Source organism: Monodelphis domestica, chromosome 7 (assembly GCF_027887165.1).
Source record: "Monodelphis domestica isolate mMonDom1 chromosome 7, mMonDom1.pri, whole genome shotgun sequence".
NCBI classification, from domain to species: domain Eukaryota; kingdom Metazoa; phylum Chordata; class Mammalia; order Didelphimorphia; family Didelphidae; genus Monodelphis; species Monodelphis domestica.
Window position 1 is genome coordinate 127,835,870 of NC_077233.1, and position 16,885 is coordinate 127,852,754.

At 40.2% G+C, this 16,885-nt stretch overlaps 1 protein-coding gene across 2 annotated transcripts; it reads left to right on the forward strand.

The window, feature by feature from the left end:
- Positions 1–910: 910 nt before the first annotated feature.
- Positions 911–12,234, forward strand: RFLB (relaxin family locus B). Of its 2 annotated transcripts, none has more exons than XM_007499309.3 (2): positions 911–1,451; positions 11,603–12,234. In XM_007499309.3, the coding sequence occupies exons 1-2, from the start codon at positions 1,205–1,207 to the stop codon at positions 11,935–11,937; spliced, it is 582 nt and encodes a 193-aa protein (XP_007499371.1). In that variant the 5' UTR covers positions 911–1,204; the 3' UTR covers positions 11,938–12,234.
- The last annotated feature ends 4,651 nt before the right edge of the window (positions 12,235–16,885 follow it).

A 16,885-nucleotide genomic window follows, 5' to 3' on the forward strand; every position in this document is an offset into this window, starting at 1 on the left:
CAGGATCGTAACAAGATCGGGGCACAATGGATCTTTTCGGAAGGAAGATATTCCAAAAGCACAGACACTCTTCACGTCTTCTTCTGCCTGAGATTCTAGGATCCCAGTCCCTTCCCTCTGCTCCCTGTGGGTCTCGGACCTCCTGACAAGTCAGAAACGTTAAGCATAGCAACCTCGGTCCCACAAAGATGCAAAATCCCCCTAGTGCGCACCAAAAACGGGCCACATAAAACAGGCGACAAAGATGAAGAATCCCAGGCAGCTTTCCCAGTGGGGTAGGTAGGCTGCTGGCTAAGGTGCCGATCTGCACTGGTGCAAAGAGCGTCCACACCGGAAGTTCCCTATGCAAAAGAAATCACAGGTCTGATGCCCCCTTCCCCCCAAAAGAAGAGGAAAATAAGTAAGAAGTAAGCATTTTCCCGACTTCATTAAAGTGAACATTTTCGTCCCACCTTCTTCAAAAGAAGGGTCTCTGAGCCTCCCAAATCAAACGTCTTGGCAAGAGGCGAAAAACAGAGACCCAAATCATCTTGGTGCAGGGCAAGAACACAGGTTCTAGAGTACCAGGACTTGGGTGCGAAGCCCGCCTTTGGAGGGCCCCCTTAATCCCCTCTGTAAAAACAAGATGGATAGGCTAGATAAGCTTGAAGTTGTCTTCTAGTTCTAAACTCTCTGTCTCTGTCTCTCTCTTTGTCTCTCTGTCTCTGTGTCTGTTTCTCTGTCTCTGTCCGTCTCTCTCTCTATCTCTCTGGTTCTGTCTCTGTCTCTCAGTCACTCTATCTGTCTCTGTCTCTCTGTCTGTCTGTCTGTCTCTTTCTCTGCCTCTCGTTGTGCGCTAAAAGGAGGGGGGGAGGGGAGAAAAAAGGAAGGGAGGGAAGAGGAGGGAGAAAGGGGGAGGGAGAGAGACCTGTTGATTCTGGGACTGAGTAGGAGTGGGCAGGCTATAAAAAGTTGAAGAAGACAGCCCGGAGCAGAGAGAAGGCTCCGGATCAGGTGGCTGGAGAAAGCGGTCGGACAGACAGGCAGACAGACAGACAGACAGACTGACTGACTGACTGACTAACGGAGCCCAGCGCTGTCAGACGCTCAGGTGACTGAGAGGACCAGAGCGAGAGAAAGGGAGGACCGACGGCCAGAAGCGGTTCTGGCTAAGCTGACTAGGCAGCGGGGCAGAGCTGGGAGCGCGCCACCGGCCAGCGCGGGGATGCTACCAAGTCTGCTCTTTTCCCACCTGTTGGGGGTCTGGCTGCTGCTCAGTTTCTTCCCCGGGGAGCTCGGAGCCCAGAAGTTCGAAGACACCCCGATGAAGCTGTGTGGCCGCGAGTTCATCCGGGCGGTGATCTTCACCTGCGGAGGGTCTCGCTGGAAGAGGATTTCCATGATGCAAAAGAACCCGGAACCCCAACAGGAGGATCAGATTCCGGAGGAGATGTTTATTCCCCGTAGCGGTGGTGAGTGTCCTCTCTTGGGACCTAGGGATTTAGAGCTGGGAGGGATCTTGGGGAGAGTGATCCCAATTCTACTCTCATCCCCTCGCCCCATTTTACAGATGGGGAAACCGAAAGCCAGAGGGGGAGATCATAGGATTAGACCTGGAATTGACTTCAGGGGCCATTTAGTCCAACACCCAGCAAGTCTAAGTGACGGGGAGGAAGTGTTCAGACGTGGGGTTTGAACCCAGGTCCTCCGAGTTCAAATTCAGTACTCCATCCACTGTACCATGTTGGAAAGCGAAGAATCCAAGTTCATGCCTTTTGTAGCAGAGCTGGGATTCCAACCATTGTTTAGACTTGGGCCGCTTCCTAAGGGAAAGCTGAAATAACTTCTCCCGCCTGCTTTCTCTGCACATAGGTTTGTAGAACAAACGCCAAGGTAGCAGCAGCAGGTAGCACGGTTACCATTAGCGCCTGGCCTCCAGCTAAATCCTTTCTCTGATTCACCGAGCCAGAAGGAGGCACCTTCCCTGGTTTCCGAGTCGCTTTCTTTTATTAGAGAAAGCCCAGCTTGGAGTTTAAGGAAGGGCTCCTCTCAATTTGATACTTCTCTTCAACTCATTCAAAGCTGTCTGATTAGCACCCATTTTTGACTCTAGACTAGAGTCAAACCCCAGAGCGGAACACAACACTGGGCATCACCTTGCCCAGGAGTTCTCACCCTGTTTCGTGGCTTGGATCTCTTTGTGCCTCTGGGGAGCCCTAGAGTTTTAAGCACTTATATATGAGATTACAAAGGAAACCAATGAGATGTGTGTGTGTGTGTGTGTGTGTGTGTGTGTGTTTGTACATCTGTACCAGAAAGATGGGAAACAAAACTACTTTGGGAGGACAGTTCATATCTGTTAGAAGAACTGAGGAGAGTATTTTGGTATTTCAGCAATGGGTCTCACTTGAAACTGGGCATCAGTGGGGAAATGCCATTTTCCATTCACAACTTATTTGGTTGGAACTCATCCTTTTTGACTCTCAAGAGATAGGGACAAGAACAGGGACTAGAACTATGATGTCAACAGCTGTACAGTCTCTCACACTCTTTTCCTCTCCCTTTATCCTCTTTCTCTCTCTGTCACTCTCTCTCTCTTTCCCTCTCTCTCTTCCTCCTCCTTCCCTCTATCCTCCCTTCCTCTGTCTCTCTCTCTCTGTGTCTCTGTCTGTCTCTCTCCCCCTCTTTCCCTTTGTCCCTCTCTGTGTCTGACTTTGTTTCTGTCTCTGTCTCTTTGTCGCTGTTTTTCTGTCTCTTTGTCTGCCTGTCTCAGTATCTCTCTACTCCTTGGTGTATCAGCAGTCTGGGAGCTGGAAGGAGCTGGCTGCAGGACCCCCTGTAGCTCAGAACTAGCTATCCTTTCTAGCCTCAGTAGTCTGAGGAGAGGATGCATCTTTGTAGGGGAGGGGATGAGACTTTCCAACTCAGATAAACCTGTAAGATGTTGTTTTTTTTCTGCTTCTGTTTACCAGGCTCACCCTGGTCTCCTTCCCACAGTGGCAACTCAAAGAAAGCTTAACTTGCATCCTTTGGAAGTTGATTTCTCTCCAGCTTTCTCTTTTAGCCCAAGTCCCCCAGACTTTGCTCTCAGGACCTCAAAAATCTTCTCCTTTGGTTTCCAAGCTGGGAGTCCAGCTTGTTTACTAGGGCAGCTGCTTAAACCTACACAATAGACTGTGTTCTTACCCCAGACAAATGCAAGCATCTTGAGGGCAGGGACTATGTCATCAGTTCAGTGAAGGGCATTGAAGTGCCTACCAGGTACCAGGCACTATGCTAAGCATTGGAGAATGCAATAAGGAATGAAGGGCAATCCTTGCCTATAGACAGTCATCCCCTGCTATATCTCAATTCACTTATCAGGGCCTCACTGTATGGGGGGGGTTTAAAAATGTATGTGTAATTCTCTATCACGGAGTTACACTTATGGGGCACACTATTAGCTGATAGAATGAAAGGCGACCAGCCACAGCGCTGGGTTCTGTATCCTGGGTGCTGATTGTCTCAGTGACTGTGGGTTAATAAGAGTGTGGGAAAGGTTCATAGGAGAGTGGGAAGGCCTTGAATCTATACATAAATAATAAAATAAATATGCTTTACAGATTTTCACGCATAGGGAGGGGAGTCTCTGGAACATACCTCCCAATAGGTGAGGGATCACTATAAATGCAGAGAAAATGTGCTTAAAATGAATGAAAAAGCATGCAAGTAGCTGGAGGGAGGTCAGGCAAGGCTTTGTGTAGACAAGAAGCTCAAGCTTGAAGGACAAGAGAAATTCCAAGAAGCAGAAGTTGGAGTAGAAGTGTAAGTCAGGAATGAGGGACTCATTCCCTCATGCCAAGGGGAGGAGATTGGAGATGACCCTTGTATACAAAGAATAAGCCAGTCCTGCTGCATGGCACCGTGTGTTGAGGGAAATAAACTGTAAGAAGACTGGGCTAGGAGGAAGAGCTCAGGTTGTGAAGAGATTTAAATGCTAAACAAAGGAGATTTTATTTGATTCTGTAAGTACACCAGGAGCCAATGGGGTTATCTGTGTGGGGAATGTGGTATAGTCAGACTCCCACTATCCAAAAATAATTTTGTTGGCTTTATGGAAGATTGGAAAGAGGTGTGAGGTAGGGAGTCCAAACAGGAGGCTACTGTAATTGAGCAGGTGAGAGGGAATGAGCACCTGAACTAAAATGGTCCCAGTGTGGATGGCGAGGAGGGAAGGTATGTGACAGATTAATGGAGGCAGAATTGACAAGATTTAGCAACCAATGAGAAATATTGGGTAAGTTCGAGTGAAGACTTGGAGATGACCCACCATTTTCAAAGGGGTTAAAATGTCTTAACTGAAAGGGTAGAAGACTCCTATTAAGCAGAGGGGATAATATGGGCAAAGGCATAGATGTGAAAATAAGCAACCTGGCAAAGAGATTAGCTTAGCTGGAGGGTGAAATAGGTAGATATAAGTTAGTGAAGAGTCTTATATTTTGGCCTGGAGAATCATGGTTTGAAATGATAGGTAATAAGTCATTGTAAATTTTGGAGAAGTGAAATGGCATGATAAACATGGAGTAGGAGAAAGATGTTTAGAAACAGTGTAGAATAGATTAGAAGGGAGTATATTACAGGCAGGGATACAAACCAGGAAGGCACTAGGGGCAATCTGGGTAGTAGGATCAGCAGTCCAATGCCCATAGAAGTACACTTTGCACAGAGATTGTGGTGTAAGGCACTGCTTTCCTTCTCAGGGCCCCAAATGTCTGAATATGACCCAGTAGTGAAGTAGAGGATTTTTTTTATCAAAAGAGTGATATAGTTAGACTTCTGCATAACTAATCATTAATATTAACTAATATTTAGCATACAAGTTAATAAAAGATGGCTTGAAAGGAAGAGAGAATGGTGGCAGGAAGACCTTTTATGAAGCTATTGAAATATCCAGGCAAATTCTAATGGGGTCCTTTACTAGGATGGGCACTTTGAAAAGAGAATGGGGGAAAAATGCAGAAAGATTAGGCCAATAGGACTTGGTTAACTGAGGATCCTTAATTTCTGGGGTCATTGAAGAAACTTTGCCACTTCCCCCAAAGGCAATCTAGCCCACCATCTTTCTTTAATTCTGAGCCCACCTTGTTTATTTGCAGTATCTGATGAAGGTTTTTGTCCTGCTAGGTGAGTCCTAAAAGCCACTTACCTAACTGCATGTCACAATCTAGACTTTAGAAATTGTTTCTCATCTCCAGGGTTTTCCTCTCCAGATCATTAGGTCAAACTCTGTTGTGCTTACTTCAGCAGTACATACACAAACTCCTTTGAGTAATAATAAATCTCTCCCAGAAGACTACAGAATTCTGGGACCTAATGTACCGCATCATCATTCGAAAACTGTATCCCCCCCAAAAGGAGGTAACAACATCTTCTAAGGACACAGAAAGAAAAATGAGGGAAAGAAAAATTATTTTGTTGAATTTTTTTTAACTGAAGTAGTTGGAATTTGAAGTTGAAGGTTTTAGATAGGATTTTGTCCCTCATTTTTTATTTGCTGTGATTATTATGTTTTACTATATATGGGTATGTTACGTATTAATTAAATGTATGCATATATATTTATGTAGTTTTGTAATAATTCAGCCTTCATTACTGCCACTCATGCCTAGGGATCTTTGGACCTTTGCCTTCTGGCTATGACAATATACTTATTATATTCATATATTATGTATTTAAGTAGGAAATATGCTCAATTGTGGGTGAGGGCCTGCAACTAGCCTGGAAGCAACAGGTTAGAAATTTAAGGCAAATATAAATTTCCTGGGGATACAGGGAGGCTAGGACCTGGGCTGCTCTCAGAAACTACCTACAGCTTTCCAGACCTAAGGTACTCAGACATAAGGCTTAGGTCCTAAGCTTAAAAAAAAAATAGCTGGAATCTTGAGCTACTTAATGAACCTGAAGTTCTTAGCTGTGCATGGATCAGAGGGATAGGGGCTGGAGTTGTGATTTCATTGGCATAAGGAATTCCCAGAAGAGGAAACCCCTTCTGCCAGGTCCAAGTCTTCACCTTTGCTGAAATCCTTAGTCTTAGAGAGTTTCCAAGAGCCCTGAGCATTTCAGTGATTTGTCCATGCTTATACAACCAATATGGGTCAGAGATAAGCCTTAAAGCCAGGCAGACCTGGTGCTGAGTCCCTTTATCTATCTGTTCTAGCACTTTGCATTTCATATAGTCTCTCTGCTTTCATGAATCCTTATTACTGGTAAGGGAGTACATGCTTGTGCTCAACAGAACTCATCTGAGTGTATTGCTGTCAACACCTGGTTCAAGGAGGGAGAGGAGAGATAAGGGAGATCTTTGTTCCTGAAGCCCATACCCCAAGGGCAAGCATCCCTAGATCTGAGAGTGTCAGGAATAAAAATGGAATTATTGCAAAGCTATATAGTATTGGACATGAGAGGAACACTTTTCTTCGGTAAAATCCCTAGTTGTATTATTAAACTTAAAAACACAATCCTCATCTTCTGTCTTAGAATCAATACCAAGCATCAGTTCCAAGGCAGAAGAATGATAAGGGCTAGGAAATAGGGGTTAAATGACTTGCCCAGGTCACAGAGCTAGGAAGGCATCTGGGTCCAGATTGGAACCCAGGACCTTCCTGTCTCTAAATCCACTCAGACACCTAGATGCTCCTGTGTTACCTATATTAGTTTAGCCTATATTCTACTTTCACCATGAGCCCTTTGCCAACCTCTCCAGCTTTAAGGGATTCTTCTTTCCTGCTAGCTCTTATTGCGCCTTTTATTATACTCATCATTTAGTGGTTAATGTTTGCTACCCATATTGTTATTTCTCTGCCCTCTGTATCTGCCCTGTGTCCCCAACTTATCCATAAAACAGTGGGAGATATATCTCCCTATCCCTAGCAAAATGTCTTGTACACAATTAATATTTATTGTTGGTGTTTATGATGCTAATGGAATGGATGAGAACTTGGACTGCTTTTAATCAATTAATCAACCCACCAGCATTGACTAGATGCTTCCAATATTCTAAACACTTGGCTGGGGATACAAAGAAATGAAAAGTCACATATTCTAACTGGAGAGACTCCAGTTTTAAGATTGGCTTTAAGATTGAGTGATTAGGGGCAGGTTCAAATGTGGCATCAGACACTTTCTACCTGTGTGACTCTGGGCAAGTCACGTAACCCCAACTGCCTACTCCTTTCCATTCTTCTGCCTTGGAACCCATACTTAGTATCAGTTCTAAGATAGAAGGTAAGGATTTAGAAAAAAATAAGTCAGGGGTAGCTGGGTGGCTCAGTGGATTGAGAGCCAGGTCTAGAGATGGGAGGTCCTAGGTTCAAATCTGGCTTCAGACACTTCCCAGCTGTGTGACCCTGGGCAAGTCACTTGACACCCATTGCCTAGCCCTTACCATTCTTCTGCGTTGGTAGTATTGATTCCAAGATGGAAGGTAAGGGTTTTTAAAAAAAAAGAAAGAAAAAGAAAAAATAAGTCAGAGTGATTGCATATTGAGGGGAGAAAGAAGCATATTGAATATGATTGGGTAAATTTATGGTATAAGCATAGAGAGCCATAGAAGGGGGTGCAGATGGGGTATGTCCACTCTACATTGGCTTCTTCTAAGAGGCAAAGGCAAGGTTAGAATAGCTACTGAAGACCAGAGCTCTGCAAAAGCCACCAGATGGCACCCAGAGCTTGAGATACTCCAGTTCTCTTCTGCATAAACGCAGGATTTAGAATCCCCCAAATTTCCATCTTTTGCTGTTAGTGTTGTGGCTTAGGTTTCTCCCTTGTCTAAAGAAATACACTCCTGGTTATAATCTATAACGTATTGGGTTCGTGTTCAGCTTCTCTCTCATTGGAATTCCAATTTTCTTCCCAGTATATATAGGATCATAACCTTGAAGACAGAAGGGATGTCGGAAACAATCCAGTTTAAGTCCCTCATTTTACAGAGTAGGAAATTTATTCCCTGGGAGATTAAGTGATTCACCCCAGGTCACATAGGTGGTTGGGGCCAGAAGTTAGATTTGAATTGCCTAGTCAGTATTCTTTCCACTATATTCTTTCCAGATTCCATGATTTGTTGTTATTGTTGAATTGTATTGATTCTTTTTAACCTCATTTGAGGTTTTCTTGGCAAAGATACCAGAGTAACTTGCCAACAAAAAGACCAGTTCATTTTTACCGATGAGATAAATGAGGCAGAGTTAAATGATTTGCTACAGGTCACATAACTAGTGTCTGAGCCTGAATTTGAACCCAGACCTTCCTGATTCCAGGCTCTGAGCTCTATTCACTGCACTATCCTTGCTGCTCATATGATAATACCTTTGTCTTTATGTTTCTCTGATGGACAATTAAAAATGAAAGAGAAAGTAAAGGCGCTACAGTAGGATGTTAAACCTGAAACAGATAGTGCCATAAGTAGATGTCTTTAATTCAAAATAATTGGGGGAGAAAAGCTCAATCTGAATTAGGAAAAAATCTGAATTAGAAAACATTAGAAATAAAATATAATTTCAGTCATTTAAAGGCCAGGTATATGAACTACTCCAACAAAATGCTGAGTAGAGTCACCAGGAGGCTAAATGGATAGAGACCTGGCCTGGAGTCAGGAAAGCTCATCTTCCTGAATTCAAATCTGACTTCAGTTGTTTGATTAGTTGTTTGATCCTGTGCAAGTCACTTAACCCTGTTTGAAGAAACCCAGTTTCCTCATCTGTAAAATGAACTAGAAAGGGAAATAGCAAACCACTCTGGCATCTTTGCCAAGAAAACCCCAAACAAAGTCCTGAAGGTAGACAAGACTCAACAACAACATTTTGTCTAGAAAAAGACTTTAAGGGGTAACTTTAATGAACAAATAATAATGTTTGTAACTGATGTAACTTTTAAAGTGCTTAAAACAATTTTCCTTAGGTAGTTTATATGCATTTGTATTATTAATTTGCTGGGGGGGGGCTTTTAAAAATAGAAAGAAGTGCAAACTTTAGTCTAATTTCTGAGTTTTAAACGTCCTAATTTAGTGGACCTCAAATGAGTGAGCTTTTATTGTGGTCAAAATATTTTAAAAACATTCTCATGAGATGTTTCTTTGAATTTATGACTGGATAGAACCCCACTGGAATATTTTGTTCCCATCTAGAATTCAGAATTTATGTGGGATGTTCTTGGAGAGGGCTCAGAAGAATACAATGACATGATGAAAGAATGAGGAAATGAAATTCACAAGCAAAAGCTTCAGAAATGGAAATTGTTTGACTTGGAGCAAAGTTGTCTGGGAGATTATTCAGTTAGCTTTAAATATTGTGAAGAGTTGGGAGATGGTGGAGTTTCATCTTTGTTAGGCGAGAACTAGAGATAATGAGATAAAGCAATAGCATGACAGATTTCGGTTAGATATAAGGAAGCATTTTGTGACAATAAAGGTTGAACATTGGAATGGATTGCTGAGAAAAGCCGTGGAATTTTTTTCTTTAGATGGCTAATAAAATTCAGAATAGATTCATATTTGTCAACGATAGTTTAAAATCTGGAAGAGAGGCAGTAAACTAAGGTATGTCTTGACCCTAAAAACTCCATCTTGAAAAATCTGGAAAGACAACAAACTGAAGCAGAGTGAAATGAGCAGAACCAGGAGAACACTGTACAGTGACAGAAATACTGTACAATGAACAACCAAATTACTTAGCTATTTTCAGTAATGTAATGATCCAAAACTGTCCCAAAGACTCACAATTAAAAACACACACACACACACACTGAATCCAGATCAAAGCAAAATTTTTTTCACTTCATTATTTTTTTTCTATTTGAGTTTCCTTCCACAAAAAGATTAATATGGGAAAGTATTTTTGCATGATTGCACATGTAAAATCTATATAAGATTGTTTGCCATCTCAAGGGGAATGGGCGGAAGAAGGGAGAGAATTTGAGACTCAATATACTTTGAAAAATGTTGCAAACTGTTTTTACATGTAATTGGGGAAAAATTAAATTAAAAAAAATTTTAAACCATATTTCTTCTATGCTGACCATTGGTCACTTTGGACCATGGGAGGTCATGGAGGGATGAAGAAGCTTTAGTTTCTCCTCTATGTGGCAGGCAGCCTTCTATGCCTAAATCAAGCCCAGAAGCATTTACTATTCTCCAAGCCAGGGGGTAACAAAGAGAAGCAAAACCAATCCCTGCCCTTGTAGAGCTCGCAATTTAATGGCAGAGACAGCATGTGAACAACTACATTTTATATATATTTCCATTTATATAAAATCTGAAGTGACTATCATGTAATAGCAATTATACGGTAAGAGGTTTAAGGGTAGGAAGTCCACTCCTTGTCTGAACAAACCTCCTATATGAGGTTATAGTAACCATAAGTAGTATTTGGAATCCAGATTGAATTTTTTTTTTCTAATTCAACAACATATGTATTTTTTGTGATTTGAAAAAATTTATTTAATTAATTAAGAATATTTTTCCATGGTTACATAGATCATGTTCTTTCTCTCCCCTTCTCCCACCCATCCCCTCCCATAGCCAATGAGCAATTCTACTGGGTTTTACATGTGTCATTGATCCAGACCTATTTCCATATTATTGATATTTGCACTAGGGTGATTGCCTAGAGTAAATCCCCAATTATATTCCCAAAGAACCATGTGTTCAAGCAGTTGTTTTTCTTCTGTGTTTCTACTTCCACAATCCAGATTGTATTTTTGAAAGAAAACTCCATGTAGCTAATCCATTACCTATTGGAGCATTATCCAGTATGGGGATCCACCGACATCCATATTATTTTTTTTATCTTGGAAATTTTTCTCTGAAAGCCAAGCAAATTTGGCACCTCCTATTGCTCCACAAATACTCTGTGATCAGAAGACATGAACACATTTTTAAAAAATCCATGGTAGAATATAACTTATGAAGGTAAAACTAGGACAAAATGAGGCCTTTGAGGATAAAGACAATCTCTTACAGATATCTGTGTCTTCCACAGAACCTAATATAAAGACTTAACCAGAGGTAGCCAAATTGTGGGATATTTAAGTTTCTTGACCTAATTACTTAATAAATAGACTGCTATGTATTTCTTTTGTCCTAAAGGGATCATGGAAAAATTACTGAGATACTAAGCACACCTCGAACAGAGAAAGTGAGGGATCCTTTGGTCTAGAGACAATAGGAGATGATCAGCAAATGTCAGCCAAGCAACCAAATGGGAAAAAAAAAAGCAAAATATGATTCATTCCAAAAATATAAAGGATTTGGGGATCAATATTCCACATTACCTTGACCATCAAAATCTTCCATCAACATGGATTATCTGTACAAATTCTTAGGATGCACCTCATGTTATTTTCCCCACAAAAGACCAGTTTTGTACAGGCTGTTTCTGACTTAGTTAGTACCTGAAGGTGCCTAATTTAAAATTTGACAAAATGGCATTCCTCTCATTTTACTGTTTTATTATTCTGGCTAAGAAAATTTTTTTTCTCTCCTTGTGTAGGTTTTTAAAACTTTGATTTAAGTTGATGTAAAAATGTTTCCCCCTCCATGTCCCCCCCCCCCTTAACCTAACAGAATCTTTCTCATTATTTGTTTACATAGATGTGGAAAAAGTAAAGTTAGAACCAGAGTTCATTCCTGGCTGGAAAGAGGGACAGATTCCCCTGCCAAACAGAGGCTGGGACTCCCTGAAGAATATGCTTTATGATCACAATGAAGATTCCATCCCCACCAAGGAGGAGATCCTGATGGGTTATGATGAATTCAAGGAAGCTATTGAGAAAAACAAAAATGAAATCAAAGCCATTGATCCTTTGGAACAGTATGACTTCATGTGGGGGACACATACCCGGAAAAAAAGAGACAGCTCCACTGGGATAGCAGATTATTGTTGTCAAGTGTCTTGTACCAAAAATGATATTGCTAAACTGTGCTGAAAGGATACAACGGTGTATTTCTACTTTTAAATGTGTATTCTTGGTGTCAAATTCACTTTTGCTTTGGGAAAGCACAAAAGGTTGAATTAACTTGAAAAATCACTTTAATTAGTTTGCTTTCCCCCCCTAGTAGTCTGCAAGAATATGGTACTTTGTATGACCAAGGTCTTTTTTGGTTGTTAATTGTTAACCTCTTGAACGGCTCTCTATCTCCTACTATCAGTACAATTACATGAACTGCCTTTTCATTTTATTGACAGGATTTTGTTGCAGTAAATAAAGTATTGATCACTTCAACCTTTCCTGTTAATTTATTTCATATAGTAACTAGTCTCATACCATGTACTGATAAATAATATTTTGTTTTTTTCTAAAACCTTTGCCATCTCTCTTAGAATTGATTCTAAGGGTGACTCAGTGGATAGGGAGCCAGACCTGGAGATGATAGATTCTGGGTTCAAATGTGATCCCAGATAATTCCTACCTATGTGACCACGGGCAAGTCACTTAATTGCAATTACCTAGCCTTTATTACTCTTGGGAACCCATACTTAGTATCAATTCTAAGACAGAAGGTAAGTGTTTAAAAAAATTAAAAAATGATACTACATATAGGTAAGAAGAGCAATAAGGGGCAGGCAGTTGGGGTTAAGTGACTTGCCTAAAGTCACACAGCTAGGAGGTTTCTGCAGCCACATTTGAACCCAGGAACCTCCCATCTCCAGGCCTGGTACTCTGTCCCCTGAACCACCTAGCTCCTTCTCAAAATGGTTTTTAATACTATAATTTTCTTTGGTCGTATCCAGATAGAATAAGTCAAGTTGAGGTTTTTTTTTCCAGTCCATTTAGTGTTTCAGATTGTTGAAATTAGATATTTCTGGGGAGTCCATCTGATTGGTCATGGAGATGATGCATGATACCCCCAAACACAGATTCAGCAATTTTTCAAATCTATGGCCTTCATCCTATAGAATCAAGGACTTAAAAAAAAAAGGCAAAACAAACAAACAAAAGACATACACCCACCTGAGCAAGCATGAGCAAAGTGACTAATACCATAATAACATATGAATTTAATGTAGGGTCCCAATAAAAATCCTGTGATGAAGAGAAACTAAAGTACAAAGTTCCAAGCATGCTATTTTTTTTTTTATTAGAAAGGCTAATAGTTGCTGATACTAGAGGTCATTGGCCCCTCAGTGACCAGAGACACACCCGACAATCAGAGAGCTTTTTACATGGGTGGATGGTTACATAAAGTCCAGGGATATGAACCAAACTAAGATTGCAATTGGTCTATATGAAAGGCAAAGGGTGGGCTATCTATTGGATGGACTGTATCTCCAGAGTCCATAGCAACTGTGAATTTTAAAAGTCTCCATCTTGGTCTAGCACCCAAAAAATTGTGCACACCCACACTACACGGGCATGTGCTAGTCAATGACAAATCAGAAATAACTAACTGCCCACCTGGGCTGGCCTAAGCTAAGCTAGAGCCAACCATTGGCACTTGTGAGACACAGGAAGTGAGGTAGAGAACAGCCTCTGGAATTCGCTCACTTCCTGGGGAGAGAGCTAGACGCGTGTAGGCGTTAGGAGCTTGGACAGGGAGGACGCCCACAGACAGCTTTCCTTCAGATCACTCACGTGAGTTAAGGACTGATTCTTTCCACCTTGGCCCTTTGGGCCTAAAACTCCCTCTGCCTTGGTCAGAGGTTGAGTAGCCCCTTTCCCTTTTCTCTTCTCTCCTTCTCTCCCTCTCCTTTCCCTACTCCCAGTGTGATTAAACCTCCATAAACTCCATTCTGACTTGAGTGTTTCATTTTAGGAATTTCATAAGTAAATTCCTTGGCGGCCCTTGTTCAATATTACATCAATCTTAAAAAAAGGTGAAAATTTCCACCATAACACAACAGGGAAAGCAGAGTTGTGAAACACTCTCTGGAGAGTCCCTGGCCAGATACTTCTCAATATCAGAGAAATCCAGTGCTTAGGAAAAACATCTAAGCAGGTTGCTTCATCTACTATTCATCTTCCTTATCTCTCTCATGATACAGGACCAGTTTGCAGCCCTTAAGATTAGGGTACCTACCAAAGAGATAATAAGGAAAAAGACTTGTACAAGAATATTCATAGCTGCGCTCTTTGTGATGGGCAAAAATTGGAAAATGAGGGGATGTCCTTCAATTGGGGAATGGCTGAACAAACTGTGGTATATGTTGGTGATGGAATACTATTGTGCTCAAAGGAATAATAAAGTGGAGGAATTCCATGGAGACTGGAACAACCTCCAGGAAGTGATGCAGAGCGAGAGGAGCAGAACCAGGAAAACATTGGACACAGAGACTGATACACTGTGGTACAATCAAACGTAATGGACTTCTCCATTAGTGGCAATGCAGTGATCCTGAACAATATGCAGGGATCTAGGAGAAAAACACTATCCACAAGCAGAGGATAAACTGTGGGAGTAAAAACACCAAGGAAAAGCAACTGCTTGACTACAGGGGTTGAGGGGACATGTCTGAGGAGAGACTCTAAATGAACACTCTAATGCAAATACCAACAACATGGAAATGGGTTCGAGTCAAAAACACATGTGATACCCAATGGAATCACGCGTCAGCTAAGGGGCGGGGAGGAAAAGAAAATGATCTTTGTCTCCAGTGAATAATGTTTGGAAATGCTCAAATAAAAAATAAATTAAAGAGAACAAAAAGATTAGGGTACCTAAACTTTTACAAACTATACTACTGAGACCTATATAATTAGATCCAAATCTGATCCATAGATAGTATTTCAGTGACTAACTAAAAACTCTTTATTTCTTTAACCGAAAAAATTTATTTAATTAATTAATTTAGAATACTTTTCCATGGTTACATGATTCATGTTGTTTCCTTCCCTTCTTCCCCCTCTCCCCCATGGCCAATGCACAATTCCACTGGGTTTTACATATGTCATTGATCAAGACCTATTTCCATATTATTGATAATTGCACTAGGGTAATTGTTTAGAGTCTACATCCCCAGTCATATTGCCATCAACTAAAAACTCTTAACTATTAATCAATCAATCAATATTTAAATATTTTAACTTTCAAAATAGCCAAGCTATAACTCATTATCTTTTTCTCTAAATCCATGCAAATTTCTCTATTTTTGTTCAGGGTACTATTATCCTTCCATTCCCTTCTGCTTCAGAACTTTGAAGTCAATCTCCAATCTCCCCTTTCTCCCTCTGTCCAGTGATGCCCCCTTTATCTAATCAGTAACTATGACCAAGTATCCACTGGGCTGCTTATGCTTCTCTATATAGTGGGCATTTAATGTCAATGTCCTCATTGTATAGATGAGACAAACAAATTTGAAATGATATGATTCCATATGAAAATGATGGGTAGCCAAGAGTTTAAGGGATTCCTTTTTCCTAACTCAGTAAATCCAATATGCCATTCTGCCTCTAAGTACTGACAGTTGTGAAATGCTTAACATGGCCACCTTGTATACTTTCTTTTCAAATTGAAAAATGAAACAATAATAGACAAATTCAACTTAACAATTCAGGGAGAAGATCAAAAGTTTAAAATTATTCAACTTTCATTCAAACATATAAAGATATATATATGTATATGTAAACATACATATATTACATATATATAAAGAATACATCATTCCCTAATTGATAAGTGGTCAAAGGATATGAATAGGCATTTCTCAAAGTAATTAAAGCTCTGTAGTTATGCAAAGTCATGCAAAAATACTCTAAATTACTATTAATTAGAGAAATGTAAATTAAAACAACTCTGAGGCACCACCCCACCCCATCATATTAGCTATTATGACAGAAAAGGAAAATGACAAAACTTGAAGGGGATGTGGGGAAATTGAGACAGGAATGCATGGTTGGGGGAGCTGTGAACTGATTCAATCAGTCTACAGAACAACTTTGACTTATGCCCAAAGGGCTATAAAAGAGTACATAACCTTTGACCCAGTACTACTACATGTTTGTATCCCAAAGAGATTAAAAAAAAAAGGAAGGGCCTATAAGCACAAAAATATTTAAAGCACTTATTTTGATGGAGGCAAGAATTAGAAAGAGGGAGGATGTTTATCAATTGGGGAATGGTTGAGTAAGTTATAGTACATGACTATAATGGACTACTATTGTGCTATAAGAAATGACAAGGAGGAGAAGTTCAGAAAAGTCTGGAAAGATTTACATGAACTGAAGCGGAGTGAAATAAGCAGAACCAGAACATTGTTACAAAATGATGAGAATACTGTATAATGGACAACTGTGAATAGCTTAGCTATTCTCAGTAATACAAGGAACCAAAACTTTCCCAAAGGATTCATGATAAAAAAGATGTCATTTGCTTCCAGAGAAAGAACTAACAGAGTCTGAATCCAGACCAAAGTAAACTTTTTTTTGCTTTCTTTCTTAATTTTTTTAAAGTCAAGTTTCCTTTCACAAAAGTATTAATATGGAAAAAATGTTTTTCCATATTAAAATGAAAACTGTTTTTCACATGTGATTGGGGAAAACCAAAATAAAATAAAAGCACCAAGAAAAAAAACCCCTTGCTTAGTTATGCATTCATTTTCTTTTCACATATAGGAAAGCTGTTTTCTCTGCTCTTCAAATTAGTTTGTGATATAGCCTTTTGTATCCAAATTTTGTATTTAGAATCTATTTTGGTATCTGACATAAGGCCCTGCTCCATTACAAGTTTTTTTAATTAAACGTTTTCAATTAAAACAAAAAACTTTGCTTTCTCTCCTTTCCACTCTTCCTACATGAAAAAGAAAAGTGAAGCCCTTGTAACAAATCTATATATGCATATATAATCAGTAAAAATAAATATCAAAAAAATACATTTCTCAGCCTGCACCCTGTGACTATCACCTCTCTATCAGAAGGTAACATATTTCATCAAGAGTCC

Excerpts from the sequence above, each read along its gene's own strand:
- RFLB (XM_007499309.3), top strand. The coding sequence starts at position 1,205 with ATGCTACCAAGTCTGCTCTTTTCCCACCTGTTGGGGGTCTGGCTGCTG. Across the intron at positions 1,452-11,602 it reads GTTTATTCCCCGTAGCGGTG|ATGTGGAAAAAGTAAAGTTA; the intron begins GTGAGTGTCCTC and ends TTGTTTACATAG.